We start from the raw sequence: 20,970 nt of genomic DNA, 5'->3' as shown, positions 1-20,970 counted from the left end.
TTGACTGGGCATCGATGACAAAGAAAATCAGCAAGCAGTATAATGTTTTTAAGTGTTATTGATGATTCAATACTACAAACTATTTCTCCGTCAATCACGAAACTAATTTAACTGTCAGCTGAGCAGGGCGAGATGTCAAAAACATGTGTTAAAAGGCCCTAATATGCCATGATCTACTTGATTAACAACTAACTTGCAGAAATTCCAACAATGTGTTCTTGTTTTAGTCTTATTTGCATTGGCAAGTGTTCCTTGTGCACCCATCTGGCTCTGCACAGGTCTAATCTATTTGTGCTTTATCACTGGATGGGAACTGCACTGTAATGGCCTCCAGCTCTGCTATCTGGCCTTCTCAACTGCTTATCTGCTATGTGGCCACAGCAAGGCTCGGTGAGACCAGCTTTATAAATACTGTGGGTTCCTTGAGCTTCTGTGTGTCAATCCTAGAGCTAAGGCATACTCAATCTTAACTCACTAAGCAGCATTTTTTTTTTTTTTTTACACACTGTGGATATTTGAATAAGTTTTGGGAAATTAAAAGGAATAACACACTCACTAGGATGTAATAATCCAGGTGAAATGGTGAATAGTGCCTAGTGGGTTCTATTCAACAGCCAAAAGACAGCAAATAATTAAATGTTCTTATAAGTCTATGATGTTTAATTAATCATTTTCCTTTCTGCACCATGACTTGCTGCAGGGGATCTGTCCATTTATATGTGGATAAAAATGGGACTTGTGAGGGATTAAAAGAGATTGCATTGTCAAACGCACAAAGAACAGAATGTTTGAGTTTTAGTCCCATTCCATCACCCATGAGCTGAGTGGCTTTGTGATAATCTAGGGAAAACAACAAAGTGCCAACCAAGGGCCAACTTAGAGTAGAAGTGGCTTCCCAGAGTGCTGGGTTGAGAAGTTTACTGGTGCCATGGTTGATTAATGATGTGATGTCTGTCCAGGGTCCAGAAATGAGGAATAGTGCTGCACATGTCCCAGATTTTCATTTCTGGGCATGTCATTTTACCTCACTGAGCCCACTTCCCATCTTTAAAATGAAAAAGCAGGAGTTTAGTGTTTCTCAATGTGTGGTCTTCCAAACACTAGCATCAGGATCACTGGGCTTGCTTGTTAAAAATCAAAGATTTCTGGGCCCCACAGCAGAGCACAGAATTAGAATCACTAGGAAATGGGACCCAGGAAACTGTATTTTAAGATCCTCTCTAGATGATAAGGATTATTTTGGTACATATAGAAGTCTGATACCCACTGGAATGAATACTTAAAATAAATCTACTATTCTTTGTCCCATGAGAGAGAACTTTGCCAGTTCCTATCCAACGTTTTTGTCTGTGTTTTTCAAATATACTAATGTTCTGATTTTTTGGCACCTTTTGAAAATTCCTTTGTGTTTGCTTTTACTCTTCATCAAGTGAAAGGCTAACGATCAGCAAATAGGGTTTGGAAACTAATAGCTCATGGGTCAAAGCTGGCCCACAGAGCTATTTGGTTTGGTTGAACCACCATATTTTAAAATCTAAACTTGACTATTTTGCGATAAGTCAAAGCGTCTCCAGCTTGCCAGAGTCACCACCAGTCCCTACTGCTTAACACCAAACCCACTTCCCTCATTAATGCTCCCTGCCTGGCCCTTCATGGCATCTAAATTCTCAACTCCCCATCTACGGTCCAGTACAGATTTCATGTGCCCGAGATTGTGGATCAGCAAAATGAATAATTATTGTCAAGGTAATTCCAAAAGATAATGGAATTTAGACGTCAGTTAGTTTAAACATACATTTTGAAGATAAGGTACTGAGATACCCTGAGAGGAGAAGAGGCTTGCCCCACGTGATGCAATCATCAAGTAGTGGGACAGTTTGATGGGGCCAGACTCCCACAGACCTCAGCTTTCCTTCCTGGACATCCCTTCAGTCTCAAAGGAAGTGCTTAAGTAAAGGGAGTAGTTTCAGATTTGAGAATTGTTTTGGAATTTAAACTAGAATAAATCAAATCTTAGTAGGGAGAAAAAGGATAAAATGCTGCCAAGAATACATGATACGGAAAAGTATATGGTATAAGTTTATTTCTGTACATTCAGAGAAAGAAATCAAGGGTACAAATGGACTGATATCATATCACTCAAAAACTACAAAAGGGATACACAATCATTAATAGTTTTTGAAACAACATTTCTTTACTCAAATTTCACAAACAAAATTACTACAAGAGAGTTTTGATACTAATTTCTTGAAAATTGTGAAAAGAATATTTTTCCCTGAATGATCATCTTATTTATTCTTACGTTTCCAAACACAATCTTGTCTCTTATTTATAATTTAATGTTAAAGTTACAATCTTATAATTTTAAAGGAACATTAAGACTATCTAGCCATAGAATTATGGCTCCTTTTTTTTACCTTCTATATTTTTAGCATACAGCAGTGGTTCTTAGACTAGAGTGGGTATCACAATGATCTAGGGAGTTTGCCAAAGTGCAGACTTCTAGGCACTACTCATGGTTCTGATTCAGTAGGTATACATGAGGTCTAATAATCATATTTCCAACAAACTGCTCCTGGTGATACTGAAGTAGAAGTCAGAGAAGACTTCCTTAAGACTCACTGAGTTATGGAACCAGTGGCTATTTAATCTAACTCTCCCATATTACAAATGGGAAATTTGAGACCCTGGGACAGAGAGTTATTTGTCAAGGTCACCCAGTTAGTTAGTGACAGAGCTAAGACTGGCTCCTAGGCCTCCTTCCACTTGACCTCATTACCTCAGAGTTTATGATAATAGGGAAAATAGGAGACAATGCTGTTAATGTAGTGTGACATCCAAAACAAAAAACAAAACAAAAAAATCATTACCTCCTGCATTTGTGGGCAATCCTGAAAAGTACTGCAGAATCAAAAATGATGAGATAGAGAAAAAGAACATATGGGGTCTACTCATATACTTTAAAATTTAAGATTTCTTTTCTTTGTCTCAAGCTGAGTTTGAAAATAATTATGTCAATAACATGGACCTAAAAATTGCACTGATGCATGAAATATCCAACCAAAAATAAGCTCTCTCTCCTCAGAAGCCTTGCAAACTTTACCTGATCTGCTCTTGGGTCCTGGTTCCTTGACACTTAGGAAGTGATGGGGGATATAACATGCAAATTCAACTCCAAGGCCTAGTGGTGCCCAGCCCAGCACACTACATACACTCTGCAGGGTATGAGTCCTACAAAAGTGCCCAGAGAATGAATGAACTAACTTAGCTAGAATGAAATGAATTAGAAATCATTTTAGGAATCGGTAAACATCACAATGACCTATTTACCTAATAGATCTCGTTCATTCCTTTAATCAAAGTAATCCTTTTAAATGTCAGTCAGGACAAAGCCCTCCAAATGGCTGCCTATCCCTTTGAGAGTGAAAGCCGAACTTTTTCACACTTTCTCACAAGGGCTTCAAGGAATACTCCCTCTCCCTTCCCCCTCCCACTCTGTACTTGCTCTCCCCTCCAGGACATTCTCCCTCCAGAAGTGCTCATGGCTCATCCCTCACTTTCCTCAGGTCTTTCCTTAAATGCCCCCTTCTCAGTAAGACCCTCTACCTGCCCATTCCATCCCAGCACTCCTGGTACCCTCTCCCTGCTTTATTCTATAGAAATTATTACCCTCTTGAAGTCTCATGTGTTTTACTTAATTATTGTCCATGTCTCCTCAGTCCCATTAGAATCTAATCTCCACGAGAGCCAGGATTTTCACCCATTTTCTTCTCTGAGGGACCCCAGCACCCACTGCAGTGCCTGTCATACGGTGGCGGCTCAGTCAACACCCACTGAGCACTCCCCTTGCAGGTGTTGTGCTAGGCACTGGGGGAGGACCAGCTGACACACAAATAACACATAAATACGCGTATGTTGTGCAGGCTTGGAGTCTAGCAGAGATCAATTAATCATATTAAACAGATAATTAAACAATTAAGATTGTGACAAGAGCTCTGGGAAGTTCATGGTGTTCATGAGAACATAATAGAGGATTTTACCTGGGAGGTTTCCCTGAGGAAATGATTGATAATAATAATAACAGCTATAAATTTTTATGCCTATTATTCTAAACACTTTCCATATATTAATGCATTTTTCTCCTCACCATAATCCACTGAAGTAGGTACTATTATTATCCTTTTCTACAAATGATGAAACTGAGAAAGTGAGAGGTTAAGTAATTTGTCCAAAGTAGTAAGTGTCAGACCTAGGATTTGAACCCAATCAGTCTGGCTCCAATGTCCACATTCTTGACTCTGTGCAATACAGCTTCTCAGGAAGCTGAGCTCTCAGAAGAAGACAAATTAAGTCTGCAGAGAGTAAAGAACATTCTAGGCTCGGTAACAGCATATGCAAAGGGTCTGAGGCAGCAGGGAACAATGGTACACTAGAAGGCCAGCATGGCTAAAGCACAAAGAATGAGGGAAGTGAGTGGGGGATAAGGCTGGGAAAGAAGGAAGGGAAGATGGAAGGAAGGCAGGAAAGAAGGAAGGGAGGGAGGGAGGAGGGTAAGGGAGGCAGACAGAGAAGTGGCTGGTCAGATAAGAGCCAGAGCAGATGAAGAAATTAAAGATTTCAGTTTTTATCATCCTAAAAACAATGACAAGGTGAAGGTTTTTAAGCAGGGCCAAGGGTGATGTGACCAAGTATGCATTTCAAAAAGAAGCCCTTGGCTTCAGCGTGCCAAGTCTACTGCACAGAGCTAGCACAGGAATAGAAAACCTAGCTGAGACTAGGGCTAGTGTGAGTGCATGGAGAAAAGCAAGCACACTGAAATGCATTTGGATCATTTTCTCCCAACCATGTTTGCCTAAGTCCTGATTCCCCCACAAATACTTAGTCCAAGCTCACCTTCTCTGACAAAGCCTCCTCAAGCGTCGCCAGCGCAGTATCTGTATTACTGGAATCTGTCTGCAAGGACTTCACTCTGTCTTTCAGATTGGTCAGTTGCTTGTCTTTATCCCTAAGTTGTTCTTGCAAGTTTTCAATCTGAAAGTAAAAATCACCATATTTTAACGCACATTTTGTTACATATCCAATGCGAAGATTCCTAAAGTGGACCTATTAAAAAAAAAAAAAGACCCAAGATGATGGAAATTGTCACTACTACAAGGTTACATACACTTCGACTTAGAATCAAGGTCATTTTGACGAGAACTTCCCTCTTCCATGTAATTCAACTTTGCGCTTAAAGGGCAATACAGATGAGCAGAATATCTCCCTCCATGCACATACAAGCCCTTCAGACATCTAAGCACTATTATTTCTATCTAATTCTACCCCTTTCACAAGCCCTTTAAGTCTCAAGTCCATAAACCTAATCTTGGTGCAGTGAATCAGAGAAACACATATGCAGGATTTATTCATTCAATGAACAGACGCCTATTATGGGGTGCTCACTCTCCACTGAGCACCATATCAGCATATGGCAGAACCTATGTAGTCATTCACTCACTCTTCTATCCAGTATTAGACTTTGTGATATGGCGAATGTTGTCAAGTGGCCGTTTCAAAGTAACCACATGAAAAGCCAAGTAGGTTATCACCAGTAGGCTGTTAATGGGAAGAACTTGTGATATAAATCAAATGTAACAAGTACTAAACACTCCATTTGGCAAGTAAGTCATGTGCTGGCAACCAACCAGCCACTTTTATCCACTGTCTGCAGCCTGAAATAAACACACCCAAATAGGCTTTATAACGCCTGCCCAGGAGCAACAGCAAGGACCTTCTCTTGGGCATTGCATACATTATCATTCATGTTTTTATTCTCTGCTTTCAAACCATGTATTTCTTATCTAAGGATTAAAAAAAAGTCCCACTGTACAAACAATTTATTCGTATTAAGGGTTTTAAAATGACAAGGAAAAAAAGCAGTACAACTCTAAGATAAGTCCATTCAAAATATTTGTATTCTGTACCCAGGCTTTCTCAGGAAACCATTCCAAATGCACGTTTCACAATGTGTGACTCAAACAAATTTTGGGATTACTTGATTCACACAGCATGCATCTGGAATGGCAATACAAATAATGACAAGAGTAGAAACAATAATGAGGAGGAGGGGTGGCAGCAGAGGTGGCAGCAGTAGCAGCATCAAAATAGCTCTGAATGCAAAGATAATGACCCTGCAGACCCTCAATCTGAGGACAGAGGACGCGCCTAATTTTTCCAATGGTTAAAATGGATGTGGCCTAATGGAGATGGACTTTTCCTCCTTCCATTCTTCCCACCCTCCTTTGCTCCTTCCTTCTTTATTTTATTGCTCCCTTTTTCCTACCCCTTCCTCCTTCTCCTTCTTCTTCCTCTTTTTGCCAATGTATTTTTTAATAAGACATGTTTTCTGCCTTGAGACAGACATCCTGGTTTGGTGAAATAATTAACCTTCTCCTTTATCAAAATGCATTGTGTTCCTATTTAGCTACCACTATGAGAATTCACTGTCCTTCCATAGAAAACACAAGAACTCAAAAGGTATAATCACCTGCAGTCAAAACAAAGGCTCCCTCCATTCCAGACAAGTGTTCACGTGGTTACACAACACAATGAGCAAATATACAGTGAGCAAAAATATGGATGGTTACATATCAGAGTGAGAGCCATTATACAGAAGCCAGCAGCTGAGAGGACTGACTCTTGAGAGAGAGTGTGTGTTATTATTTTGATTACACTCATACCCACATCTGTGTATATGTATGTGTGCAAATCCATGGTGGCTCCAAGCAAACTGATTGAGTTCCCCGTGTCCACCCAGGCAGACAGTGCCCTGGACAGAAGAGGAAGAACTTTCTCTCAGGGCATCAGCCCTGGGGCAGTGGCATCACTGATTTCAAGGGACTTTGGGCACTGGAAATAGAGGCTAAAGAAGACTGCTGTGAGCCTGTGTGAGACTCCCTGGGGCTTCCTTAATTACTGGGGAGATTAAGGATGTTGAGGGTCAGTGGTCCAAGGAATATGCAAGTAGGAGATAAGAAATGGAGAAATGTGGGCTGGTAAGACCTGGAGACACAGGAGTGACATAGCTATTTATCTCACATCTAAGACCTCAGCAGAAGAGCCAATTATACAACAGACAAGACTGAAAAACAGACCTGGAGCTGGAGGCATTTATAGAGTTAGGGATACACCACTTTAAAAATGCTGCACAAAGATCACCAAAAATGATTCTTAATAAAGACAAGGTACAGAGTAGGGTAGGGAATATAGCCTCTTGTGTAAACAAAAAATAAACCGATAAATAGATACACATATATGGCTATTAAAATAAAATTTTTTTCTGGAAAAAAGTCACAAGAAATTTTAATTGTTTAATATGGGGGGAAAGGGTCTAGGGTACAAAAGGGTGGAGAGCTTCTGTTTCTCATTTTTGTACACTTCTGTAGTTTTCTGCTTGAATTTTCTAACCATGTGGGTTTTATTCATTTTTAATGCCAACAAAGATTATCTGGTTGGTGAGATTATGGGTCATTTTTATTTTGTATTTGTATATAAAAATTTAAACCATTATGCAAGTATTTAAAATCATGTTTGCATACAATTGATAATTAAGTAGAAATAGAAGAATGAGAAGGAAAAAGAGTAGAATGTAAAAACATGACATTTCTTTGTAAAAAGAAAAAATTCTAGCATAGAACAGCAACAACAACAAAAGTTATATGGAACTCACTAAAATATTATTTGGCAGGGGTATGACTGATGATTTTACTTCTCTTCTTTACACTTTTCTGCATCTTCCAGCTTGTTTTCCTTGAACATAACAGAATAAAATATATTTAAGACCAACTACAAAATATTAGAGGGGTTCTTTAAATGTGTTTTGAACAGTAAGTTTGTGCTTTTTAGAAGGACTCATTTTAGGATGAAATATTCCTCTGTTACTCCAAGGAGGACTAAAATTAAAATTTTAATTTTAGGAGATTGGGGTAAATGTAAAATTCTTTATCTTTTAAAAAAATTATTTTTCAGCTTTCTAATGTTCATAAATTATTAACAACATTTTAAGAAAAAAGTGAAAACTTTTCTTCAAAGGATGAGGTTGTACTAAGTTCAAATAGCAGGCAGTGGAAAATAAACAAATTGAAAACCAGGGTTAAGTTCGGGAGGTTTGGGGGTGGAAAGTGAGGATTTTGTGAGAAATTCCACATGCTGCAAAAAAAATTGAATACACTTAAGCAACACAGTCAACTCACTGGTCACTGTGACTTGATAAAATAAGAGATGGGCCTGAGCAGAAGAGGGCTAGAGATGGAACTGATCCTTTGTTGTTGTCCTTGCCTTTGAACTGAGCTGCCTTTTCATCAGAGCTGGGCAGACTCAGAAGGAGCCAGTTTTGCTGAAGTGGTACCTGAACTTCCCAAAGCAGATCATTGGAGAGGGAGCAGGTGTCAGGGAGAGCTCAGGCCTTGGAGCTCATCAGGCTGCCCTAATCCTAATGGCTTCAAACTGACTTCAGAAGCTCCAGGCCTGAGAAGCCTGAGGAGGGTCAATGCCCAAATGGAGTTTTTTGGTTAGTTTTCACACAAATGCAGCCCTTAGTGGGAGAGTTGTCATTGGCTAAACAGCAGCAGCCTCCTATTTGGTCTCCAAACTGCAGCACAAGTAACCTTCTTATAATGCAGATTTGACTAAATGACTTCCTTTCTTAGAACCCTTCAATTGCTCCCCCATTGCCTCCAGATAAAGCCCAAACTCCCTGACATCATACAAGAAGCCCTTCATGGGAAGGCTCCCCTGATCTTCCACTATCCCCTAGCCTTATCCCAGCTTTACCAAACCACTCCTGCTATCTCCCAGGACCAGGCTTTCTCAGAGCCTCTCCACCTTCTGCCTGGGAGACTCTTCTCATCCCAATTTTTTACCCGAGTCCTACTCAAATATTGAGATATCAACATATTCCTCACCTCCTCCAGGAAGCCTTCTCTGTCCACAATGCCCACTCTGGCCCAGGCTAAGTCTCCTCTTTTCACACACTTTAAAAATTGCCTCTTTACTTTTCTCTTTACAATGTGGCTGTGAGTTCCATTAAGACAAGAATTCTGTCATACTCAACTGTTGTCTTTCTGGCCATAGCAAACAACTGTGTTGGCAATACCATATATCTACTTATTAAATGAATGAAAGAAGGATGAAAGGAACCCTGAAGAGAGTGTCTTGTATGAAAGGAATAGACCAGAGCAGGTGATAGCTGAGTCCCTCCAGCTCTTAGATCCTAGAAAGGAGAAATAAAAGCATGGAGAAGCTCTGTATATAGTCATAGTACCTAAAATATGCTGAAGCATCTTTATGCTTTCAAATATTACCCAAAGGTACCTTTTTGGTTGTCTTCTTTATACTGTTCTGAAATTCAGTTACTAAAAAAAAAAAAAATTTTTTTTCTCTATATCACATATCTCCGCAGTTTGTGTTATCCAAATCTAGCCTATCAGTCAAACCTTTTAGCTGCATCAACAAAAACAACTCAGTCTGGTTTAAGCAGAAAAGGAAGAGGATTCACAAATCACCAGGAATACTAAAGGACCAGGGTTGGGGAAAATAATCCAGAACAATGCCCAAAGTTTTGATGCAATTGGTCTAGGGCAGACACCATTGCCCCAGCTGCAGAATACCAGAAACTGAGGCATACAGCATAAACCCAGCTGTTATGGACCGCTAAACACCACCACTAGCCCTGTAGTTGTGCAGCCCCATGGCCTTGACCTTGCAGTCTCTGCAGCTGAGAGCCCCTCACATTCTCAACATTCCAACAACTCTGGGGCAGATACATCTAATGAGCAGAGCCAAGGTAGGGTGCACAGCCCAGCTGCAAAGGAAGCTGAGAAACCAAGTATTGACATTTTCACATTTCCACACACCTAGGGAGAGCCGTGGTTGTTAGCCCCCGAACCAGGAAACGGAACCATCCTGAAACAATTTTTCTGAACCGCCTCTCTCTCAAGTTCTTGTAAGACACTTGTCCAAATGTGGTCCATGTAACTTTTTGTTGCCAGTCTTTGATAATGACAAAAATCGAGAGTGCCTATGTATGACATCAATATTTGAGAACATGACTGATGGACTGGTCACCATGAGCTGTGTATAGACAAATTGAGATGTTTCTGAATGCATGGGTCACATGTGGCCAGAACCGCACAGTGATCATACACAGTAGGACCACATATTGTTCCACGACAAACTGGATATCAAAAAAAAGAAACAGGTAGCTTGGGAAGCATGAATTTACAGGCCTGTAAATCTCTCATAATGTTTCAGAAACATCTTTTTTTTTACTGTGGTAACATACAAAAAACAAAGAATTTACCATCTAACCCATTTTTAAGTATATACTTCAGTAGCAGTTAAATAGTATTAAATACCTTCATAATGTTGTACAACCAACACAGTCAACCACCTCTAAAACTCCTTCCATCCTATGAAACTGAAACTACCCATTAAATGATAACTTTCCATTCCCCCACCCCCAGCCCTGGCAACCACCACTCTACTTTCAATATCTACAATTTTGAGTACTCTGGATACCTGATGTAAGTAGAATCATACAGCGTTTTTTATGTGATTATTTCACTTAGAATAATGTCCTCAAGGTTCATCCACGTTGTAGCCTACATCAGGATTTCCTTCCTTTTTAATACTTAATAATATTCCATTGTATATATATAACACAGTTTGCTTATCTACTCGTCTGTTCATGGATATATGGGTTGATTACACATTTTAGCTATTGTGAATAATGCTGCTATGAACATGAGTGTACAAATATCTCTTTGAGACCCTATTTTCAATTCTTTTGGTTACATGCCCAGAAGCAGAGTTGCTGGATCATATGGTAGTTCTACTTTTAATTTTTTAAGGAACCACTGTTTTCTACAGTGGCTATTCCACATTACATTCCCACCAACAGTACATAAGGATTTCAATTTTCCCATATCCTGACCAACACTTACTATTTTCTAGTTTGTTTGTTTTTGAGAGTTGCCATCCTAATAGGTGTGAGGTAGTATCTCATAGTTTTGATTTGTATTTCCCCAGTGATTAATGATGTTGTGTGATCTTTTAATGTGCTTATTGACCATCTGTATATCTTCTTTAGAGAAATGTCTATCCAAGTCCTTTGACAATTTTTTAATCAAGTTGCTTGATTTTTGTTGATTTTAGAATTTCTCTCTATATTTTGCATATTATTTCCTTATCAGATATATAATTTGCAAGTATTTTCTCCCATATTGCGGGTTGCCTTTTTACTCTGCTGATAGTCTTTGGATACACCATTTTTTAAGTTTTTCATGTAATCCAATTGGTTTATTTTTTCTTTTATTGCCTGTTATAATCAAGACATCATTGCCTATCCAATGTTGTGATACTTTTGATCCATATTTTCTTCTAAGAGTTTTAGGTCTTACATGTAGGTCTTTGATCCATTTTGAGTTAATTTTTGTACATGGTGTCAGGTAAGAGCCCAACTTCATTCTTTTACATATGGATATCAGTTTTTCCCCAGTCCCATTTGTTGAAAAGACTGTCCTTTCCCCACTGAATGGTCCTGGCACCCTTGTCAAAAATCATTTGACCATATATGTAAGGGTTTATTTCTGAACTCTCTATTCCATTCGTGGTCTTTATTTATGCCAGTACCACACTGTTTTGAATAAAATAGCTTTGTAGTAAGTTTTGGAATCAGGAAGCGTGAGTCTTCCACCTTCATTCTGCATTTTCAAGACTGTTATGGCTATTCAGGATCCTTTGAGATTCCACATGAATTTTATGATGGATTTTTCTATTTCTACAAAAAAAAAGTCATTAGGATTTTGATAGGAATTGCACTGAATCTGTATATCACTTTGGTTAGTATTAATATCATAATATTGTCTTCTAATCCATGAACATGGAATGTCTTTCCAATTATATGTCATCTTTAATTTCTCTCACCAATGTTTTCACTGTACAAGTTTTTCACCACCTTGGTTAATTTCTAAGTATTTTTTTGGATACTATTGTATATGGAATTGTTTTCTTAATTTCATTTTCAGATTGCACATTGTTAGTATATAGAAATACAACTGAATTTTGTGTGTTGACTTTGTATCCTGCTTCTTTGCTGAATTCATTTATTGGTTCCAGAAGCTTTTTCGTATGTGGAATCTTAATGGTTTTCTGTATATAAGATCATACCATCAACAAATAATTTTACTTCTTCCTTTACAATTTGGATGCTTTCTATTTCTTTTTATTGCCTACTTGCTCCAGCTGGCAATTCCAGTGCTATGTTGAATAGAAGTGGTGAAAGAGGGAATCCTTGCCTTGTGCCTGATCTTAGAGGAAAAGCTTTCAGTCTTTTGCCATTGGATATCATGTTCTCTATGGATTTTTCATATATGGCTCTGATTATAGTTTCCTTATACTTCTCGTTAATAAAATATTTTTAACATAAAAGAATCTTGAATTCTGTTAATGTTTTTTCCTACATCAATTGAGATGATTCTGTGTTTTTTCCCCTTTATTCTGTTAATGTAGTATATCACATTGATCAATTTCTCTGTGTTGAACCATCCTTGCATTTCAGAAATAGATCCCACTTGGTCATAGTATATAATCCTTTTAATATTCTCCTGAATTTGATTTGCTAATGTTGAGGATTTTTGCATCAATGTCATTAGGGATATTGGTCTGTAGTTTTCTTTTCTTGTAGTATCTTTGTCTGGCTTTTGTATCAGTGTAATTAGGAAATGTTCCCTCTTCTTTGTTCTCTGGAAAAGGTTTTGGAGGATTGATATTAGTTCTTCTTTAAATGTTTGGTAGGTTTCACCAGCAAGGCCATCAGGTCCATGAGTTTCATTTTGGGGAGATTTTTGATTACTGATTCCATCTCCTTCCTAATGACAGGTCTACTCAGATTTTCTATTTCTTCATGATTTAATCTTAGTAGGCTTGGTGTTTCTGGGAATGGGTTCATTTCATCTAGGTTACCAATTTGTTGGCATACAATTGTTTATAGTACTCACTTATAATGCTTTTTATTTCTACAGAATTGGTAGTAATGTCTCCACTTTCATTTCTGATTTTAATAATTTACATTTTTTCTCTTTTTTCTTAATCCACCTAAAGGTTTGTCAAATTTGTTGAGCTTTTCAAAGAACCAAATTTTTGTTTCATTGATTTTCTCTATTGTTTTTCTAGTCTATTTTATGTATCTCTGTTCTATTCTTTATTGTTCTCTTCCTTATACTAACTTTGAATTTAGTTTTTCTTTTTTAGTTTCTTAAGTTTAAGTTAGGTTGTTTATTTGAGATTTTTCTTGGGTTTTGTTTTGTTTTGTTTTGTTTTTTTGATGTAAGCATTTATAGCTATAAATTTCACCCTCGGTATTGCTCTTTCTGCATCCCACAAGTTTTGGTATGTTGTGTTTTTATTTTCATTCAACTCTAAGCATTTTCTAATTTCCCTCGTGATTTCTGTTTTGATCAATTGGTTAAGAGCGTGTTGCTTAATTTCCATATATTTGTGACTTTTCCAGTTTTTCTTCTGTTGTTGATTTCTAATTTCTCCTGTTGTCAGAGAAGATACTTTGCATATCTATCTTTTTAAATCTACTGAGACTTCATCTGTGGCTCAACAAATGGTCTATCCTGAAATATGTCCCCTGTACACTTGAGAAGAATGTGTGTGCCACTGTTGAGTACAGTATTCTAAACATGTCTGTTAGACCTCATTGCTTTATTGTGTTAAGTCCTCTATTTCCCTATTTATCTTCTCTCTAGTTGTCCTATTATTGAAAGTGGAGTACTGAAATCTCCAACTATTATGGCAGAACTCTTTTTGTCCTTTTAGTTCTGTTTCTGCTTCATGTATAGTGATAGTCTGTCATTAGGTGCATAAATTTTTATAACTGTCGTATCTTCTTGTTGTATTGAAACTTTTATTAATTTATAATGCCTTTCTCTGTCTATTCTAAACAGTTTGAATTTAAAATATATTTTGACTGATATTAGTGTAATTACCCTGGCTCTCTTTCAGTTACTATTTGCATGGAATATATTTTTCCATCCCTATTTGTGTTTCTGGATCTAAAGTAAGTCTCCTGTAGACAGCATATAATTGGATCATTTTTTTTTTTAATCTATTCTGCCAATCTCTGCCTTTCAATTGGAAAGATTAGTCCATTTACATTTGAAGTAATTACTGAAAAGGAAGGACTTATTCTGTCATTTTGCTATTTGTTTCCTTTATACTTAAAACATTTTTGTCCCTCATTTCCTGCATTACTGTCTTCTTTCATGTTTAGTTGCTTTTTGTGGTGAAATGTTTAAATACTTTTATCATTTCCTTTTGTGTATATTCTATAGCTATTTTCTTTGTAGTTGCCATGGGGATTATATTTACTATCCCAAAGTTATAACACTTAATTTGAATTTACACCAGCCTAACTTCAATAATACACAAAATATACTGCTCTTTTACAGCTCTGTCCCTACTCCTTTTAGCTGTTGATGTCACAAAATTACATCTTTATACACTGTGTGCCTCAAAACATAAACTAATAGTTCTTGTAAATGCACTGGTCTCAAATTATATAGAAAACAAAACCTGAAATATGTGAAATTTTAACATGGCATTTCTGATGCAGCTATGTTTACATGGCCAAAAATTTAAATGAAAATAAACTTCCAGCTTATAAAAAAGTTAGTTAGGTATTGTGTGCAACAGAGCTTCTCATTCCAAGAACCTATCATCCAGACCTATCTCTACATCTAAGATCTCTCTCAGAATTAGGGTCTGAGATGGAGGCTAAGAGAATCAGTTTATGAAGTGACTGTTTAGAGAGAGCTACAGAAATCTGTCCTCAGTCTGAAAGCTGCTTTGAAACATCTGACTATGCAGCAATGCCATGATGATGATGATGATGATGACAACGACGATGACAAAGAAGAAGAAGAAGATGTTACTGGCCAAACACTGTCCTAAAAGTCTAAATGCTCTTTTTTTTTGTTTTTGACATTTAATAATAAGATAATTGAGGTTTCCATGAAGTTATTAAAAAACAACATAAATAGAGAAATGCAAATCAAAACTACAATGAGGTATCACCTCACACCGGTTAGAATCAGAAAATCTACAAACAGTAAATGCTGGAGAGGGTGTAGAGAAAAGGGAACACTCTTGCACTGTTGGTGGGAATGTAAATTGATACAGCCACTATGGAGAACAGTATGGAGGTTCCTTGCAAAACTAAAAATAAAGCTACCATATAACCCAGCAATTCCGCTACTGGGCGTATACCCAGAGAAAACCATAATTCAAAAAGACACATGCACTCCAATGGTTATTGCAGCACTATTTACAATAGCCAGGACATGGAAGCAACCTAAATGTCCATAAACAGATGAATGGATAAAGATGTGGTACATATATACAATGGACTATTACTCAGCTGTAAAAAGCAATGAAACTGGGACATTTGTAGAGACATGGACGGACCTAGAGACTGTCATACAGAGTGAAGTGAGTCAGAAAGAGAAAAACAAATATCATATATTAACATGTATATGTGGACTATAGAAAAATGGTACAAATCAACCCATTTGCAATGCAGAAATAGAGACACAGATGTAGAGAACAAACATACGGACACCAAGTGGGGAAAGCGGGGAGGATTGGGGGGGGAGTGAATTGGGAGATTGGGATACCAAATTGTACACGCTAAATATATGCAGTTTATTGTATGTTAACTGTATCTCAATAAAAGTTCTTGAAAAAAAAACAATATAAAGAGATCCCATATACTCTTTGCCCAGTTTCCTCTAGGGGTAATATCTAACATAATAACCATAGTACAATATTACAACCAGGAAATTAATTGATATAATTCATTGACCTTATTCAGATATCGCCAGTTTTATATGTGCTCATTCGTGTGTGTTTGGTTCTATGCAATTGTTATCACGTGTGTAGATTGCTATGCCCACCACTGAAGTCAAGATACAGAACAATTCCAACACCACAAAGATCCCTTGTGTTGCATTTTTATAACTGCAATCACTTATCTTTTGCTTCTGTCCTCATCCCTAATACCTGGCAATCATGAATCTGTTCTCCATTTCTATAATTTTGTCATTTCACAAATGTTACCTAAGTGTAGTCATACAGTACATAACCTTTGACTTTGGCTTTTTTCACTCAGTCTGATTCTTTGGAGATCCAGCCAAGTTGTTATGTTCACCAATAATTTATTACTTTTTATTGCTAAGTAGTATTCCATGGTATGGATATACCAGCTTGTTTAACCATTCACCTATCGAAGGACATTGATTGTTTCCAAGTTTTAGCTATTACAAAGGCAACTATGAACATTCATGGACTAGTTTTTTCTATAAACATGAGTTTTCATTTCACTGGGATAAACGCTGCCCACGTACAATTGCTGAGTCATATGAGAGTTATAATTTAGCTGTATAAGAAACTGCCAAGCTGTTTTCCAGAGTGGCTGCACCATTTCACATTCCCACAAGCAATGTATGAATGATCTGGTTTCTCTACATTCCCTCCAACTTTTGATGCTGTCATTATTTTTTATTAATTCTGATAGGTGTATAGTGACATCTTATTGCAGTTTTATTTTGCATTGCCTAATAGCTAATAATTTTAAACACATTTTCATGTGCTTATTTGCCACCTGTACATCCTCTTCAGTAAATGTCTGTTCATGTCTTTTGTCCATTTTCTAATTGGATTGTTTTTGGTTTTGGTTTTACTGTTGACTTTTGAGAGTTCTTTGTATATTCTAGGTACCAATCCCTTGTCAGATATATGTTTTACAATTATTTTCTCCCACTCCGTAGCTTGTCTTTTCATCCTCTTAATAAGATCTTTCACAGAACAGAAAGCCCAATTTATCACCCTTTCTTTCTATAGTTCATGCCTTCAATGTCAATTCTATGAACTTGTTACCTAGCCCTACATTCTAAAGATTTTATCCTATAGTTTTTCTCACAAATTTATAGTTTTATGTTTTACATTTAAGTCCACAATCTAATTTTGCATAAGGTGTGAGATTTAGGTTTATGTTCATTTTTATTGTCTATGGATGTCCAATTGATCCAGCACCATTTGTTAAAAAAGGCTATCCTTCCTTCACTGAAATGTTTTTGCACCTTTGCAAAATATCAGTTAAGCATATTTGTGTGTGTGTATTTCTGGGTTCTCTGTTCTGTTCCATTGACTTACGTCTCTGTCTCACCAATAATACAACACTGTCTTGATTATTGTACCTATATTGTAAGAGTTAATACCAGTAAAGTGGTATTTCCTACCTTATTCTTTTTTTAAAGAATGTTTTATTTAATCTAGGGCTTGTGCCTTTCCATAGATTTTTTATAACAAGCTTGTCTATGTCAGTAAAAAACCCTTGATGAAAATTTGACAGGAATTTCATTGAACCTACAGCTCAGATTTGGTAAAATTGACAACTTTATTATGTTGTCTTCTAAACCATGAATACAGTGCATATCTCATTTGTTTAAGTCTTCTTTAATTTTTTTCATTAACGTTTTGTTAATTTCAGCATGCAGAACCTGTACATGTTTTGGTAAGTTCATATCTAAGTATTTTATTTTCTTTGGAGTTATAAATGGTATTATGTTTCTAATTTTAGCTTCCACATATTCACGGTTAGCATATAGAAATGTAATTAACTTTCATGTGCTCAGTAAAGTCTCAGGATATAAGACAACAGACATGAGAGATACTGGTCTGCAGTTTTGTTTTGGAAGGTTTTTCTTTTGTTTTTTGGTTTTTTTGTTTTGTTTTGTTTTTTGGGGTTCTTTGGTTTGTTTGTCTTTTATCTTTTCCTGTTTTAGGTATCAAGGCCTCATACTGGCCTCATAAATTAGTTGGGAAGTATTCCCACTTAGCTTTTTAGCAAGAGCTTAAGTAAAATTAGTGTTAATTCTTTAACTATTTGGTAAAAGTCTCCACTGAAAATATCTGGGCCTGGAAATTTCTTTTTCAAGAGCTTTTAAATTACAAATTCAATTTATTTGTTATATATATATATTCATTTCATCTTGGTTGAGTCTGGTAGTTTGTAGTTTTTGAGGAATTGGGCAATTTCCTCTAAGCTATCAAATTTATGAGTATAAAGTTGTAATATTCCTCTCTCAACTTTTTAATGACTACAGGATCTATAATATCTTGTTTCATTTCTGATATTGTTGACTTGTATCTTCTCTCTTTTATTCTTTTACCAATTTTATTTTTACAAAGAAGCAGCTTTTAATTTTATTGATTTTCTCTATTGTTTCTGTGTTTTCAATTTTTTTATTCTCTATACTATTTCGTTATTTATACTTGCTTTGGGTTTATTTTGTTCTTCTTTTACTGATTTATTGAGGTAGGAACTTTGAATATTCATTTGCTACCTTTCCTCTTATCTAATTTAAGTATTTAATGCTATACATTTCCCTCTCAGCACTGCTTTAGCATTCCACAAGTTCTGATATGCTGTATTTTCATTTCCATTTAGTTATATGTATATTGTTTTCTTCGAGACTTTACCTTTGAAGCAAGGATTATCTATTTAGCATCTGTGAACCATGAATTATGTGTAGATTCTCTTCTCTATTATTGAACTCTAGTTTGATTCCAGTATTGTCATAGAGTGCACTCTATGAATTAAATTCTTTTAAATATGTTGAGGTTTGTTTTACAATTCTGTGTATAGTCTATCTTGGTGAATGTTACATGCATACTTAAAAAGAATGCATAGTCTGCAGTTGTTGGTGGAGTACACTATATATGTCAAATAGCTCTTGTTAGTTGATAGAGTTGTTCAGTTCTTCTATATCTTTGCTAAGTTTCTGTATTTAGTTCTATCCATTGTTGACAGTGGGGTGCTGAAGTCCCCAACTATTATTGAACCTTTTTTCATTCTTTTACTTTCAACATACCTATGCCATTGCGTTTGAAATGAATTTCTTATAGACAGTATATAGTTGTGTCACATTTTTGTTGTTGTTGTTTAATCCACTTTGGCAATCTCTGTATTTTAATTGGTATATTTTGGCCATTTATGTAACGTAATTACTGATATGTCAGGGCTTACTTCTGCTATTTTATCATTTGTTTTCTGTTCATTTCCTTGATTTCTCATTCCTCTGTTTCTCTTTCCTGACATTCCTGAGAGCTACTTGAATATTTTTAGGATTTCATCTTCAATTATTTATACTATTTTTGAGTATATAGTTTTGTATATTTTCTTAGAAATGGCCATATGTGGTGCAATTTACATATGAAACATGTCACAACCTACTGATATAAATGTTTTACCACTTCAAATGGAGTACTGAAATTGTACTTTCTTTAAGGTCCTTTTACCTTCCCCATTTTTCATGTACAGTTGTCTCATTATTTTCTCTATATACATTGAGCACAACAGATATTGTTATGATTTTTGCTTCAGCCATCAAATATGATTCTAAAAACTTAAAGGAGAAAGACAGTCTGTTATATTCAGTCCTATTTTCTTCCATTCCACTGTTCTTCCTTCTTTTCTGAAATTCTAGTAGTCCTTCTTCTGTTATTTCCTTCCTTTTTAGAGAGCTTCCTTTAGTCTTTAAGGATATATGTGCTAGTCTGTTGGTTGGAATGTAACTTGGTGCAGCCACTGTGGAAAACAGTGTGGAAGTTCCTCAGAAAACTAAAAATAGAATTACTTTAAGATCCAGCAATCCCACTCCTGGGCATATATCCAGACAAAACTGTAATTCAGGAAGATATATGCACCCCTATGTTCATAGCAGCACTATTCACAATAGCCAAGACATGGAAACGACCTAAATGTCCATGGACAGATGAATGGATAAAGAAGATGTGATAAATATATACAATGGAATACTAGTCAGTCATAAAAAAGAACGAAATATTGCCATTTGCAGCAGCATGGATGCAACTAGAGATTATCATACTAAGTGAAGTCAGTCAGAAAGAGAAAGACAAATACCATATGATCTCACTTCTATGTGGAATCTAAAATATGACACAAATGAACCTATCTATGAAACAGAAACAGAATCACAGACATAGAGAACAGATTGGTGGTTGCCAAGGGTGAAGGGGTTGGGGGAGAAATGGAGTGGGAGGTTGGGGTTAGTAGATGTAAGTTTTTATACATGGAATGGATAAAAAATAAGGTCCTACTGTATAGCACAGAGAACTATATTCAATATCCTATGATAAACCATAATGGAAAAGAATATGTTAAAAAAGAATGTATATATGTATAACTGAATCACTCTGCTTTAGAGCTGTAAATAACACAACATTGTAAATCAACTATACTTCAATTTAAAAAAAAAAAGATATATGTGCTAATGACAAATACTCTTGGTTTCCCTTTATCTGAAATTGTCTTTATTTCCCCATTCATTCCTGAAGGATAGTTTCACCAGACAGAGAATCTGTGGCTCAAAGTTTTTTCTTTCTGCACTTGAAAAATGTGCCAAATCTTTCTGGATTCCATAGTTTCAGATGAGAAATCTACTATCATTTTAATTGGTATTTATTTCCCTATAAATATTGAGTGGTTTCTCTCTGATTGCTTTAAGATATTTTTCTTTATCTTTGGTATTTAGAGGTTTAATTATGATGTGTCTTGGTATAGATTTCTTTGGGTTTATCCTATTTTGGATTCGCTCATCTTTTTGAATCCGTAGGTTTATACCTTCTGCCAAATTTAGGAAATTTCAGCTATTACTTCTTCAAATACTTTTTCAGCTTCATATTCTCTTTCTGGTACTCCAGCAATATGTTAGATATTTGTTATTGCACCACAAGTCCCTGAGCTATGTTCATTTATTTTCCAGTCTACAGTGCCTCTGTTATTCAGACCAAGTTCTACTGATCTGTCCTCAGTTTCACTTGATTCCATCTTCTGTTTTTTCC

General features: G+C 36.3%; 1 protein-coding gene across 1 annotated transcript in view; it reads right to left on the bottom strand.

The window, feature by feature from the left end:
• The window catches only part of ERC2 (ELKS/RAB6-interacting/CAST family member 2), a 913,064-nt gene that overhangs the window by 489,408 nt on the left and 402,686 nt on the right, over positions 1-20,970 (bottom strand). The window contains exon 8 of the mRNA XM_057705261.1: positions 4,894-5,031. Within this exon, the coding sequence (XP_057561244.1) occupies positions 4,894-5,031 (138 nt within the window). The remainder of the gene's footprint in view (positions 1-4,893; positions 5,032-20,970) is intronic.

Source organism: Hippopotamus amphibius, chromosome 13 (assembly GCF_030028045.1).
Source record: "Hippopotamus amphibius kiboko isolate mHipAmp2 chromosome 13, mHipAmp2.hap2, whole genome shotgun sequence".
Classification (NCBI taxonomy): domain Eukaryota; kingdom Metazoa; phylum Chordata; class Mammalia; order Artiodactyla; family Hippopotamidae; genus Hippopotamus; species Hippopotamus amphibius.
This window is presented reverse-complemented; position numbering and strand designations above follow the sequence as displayed.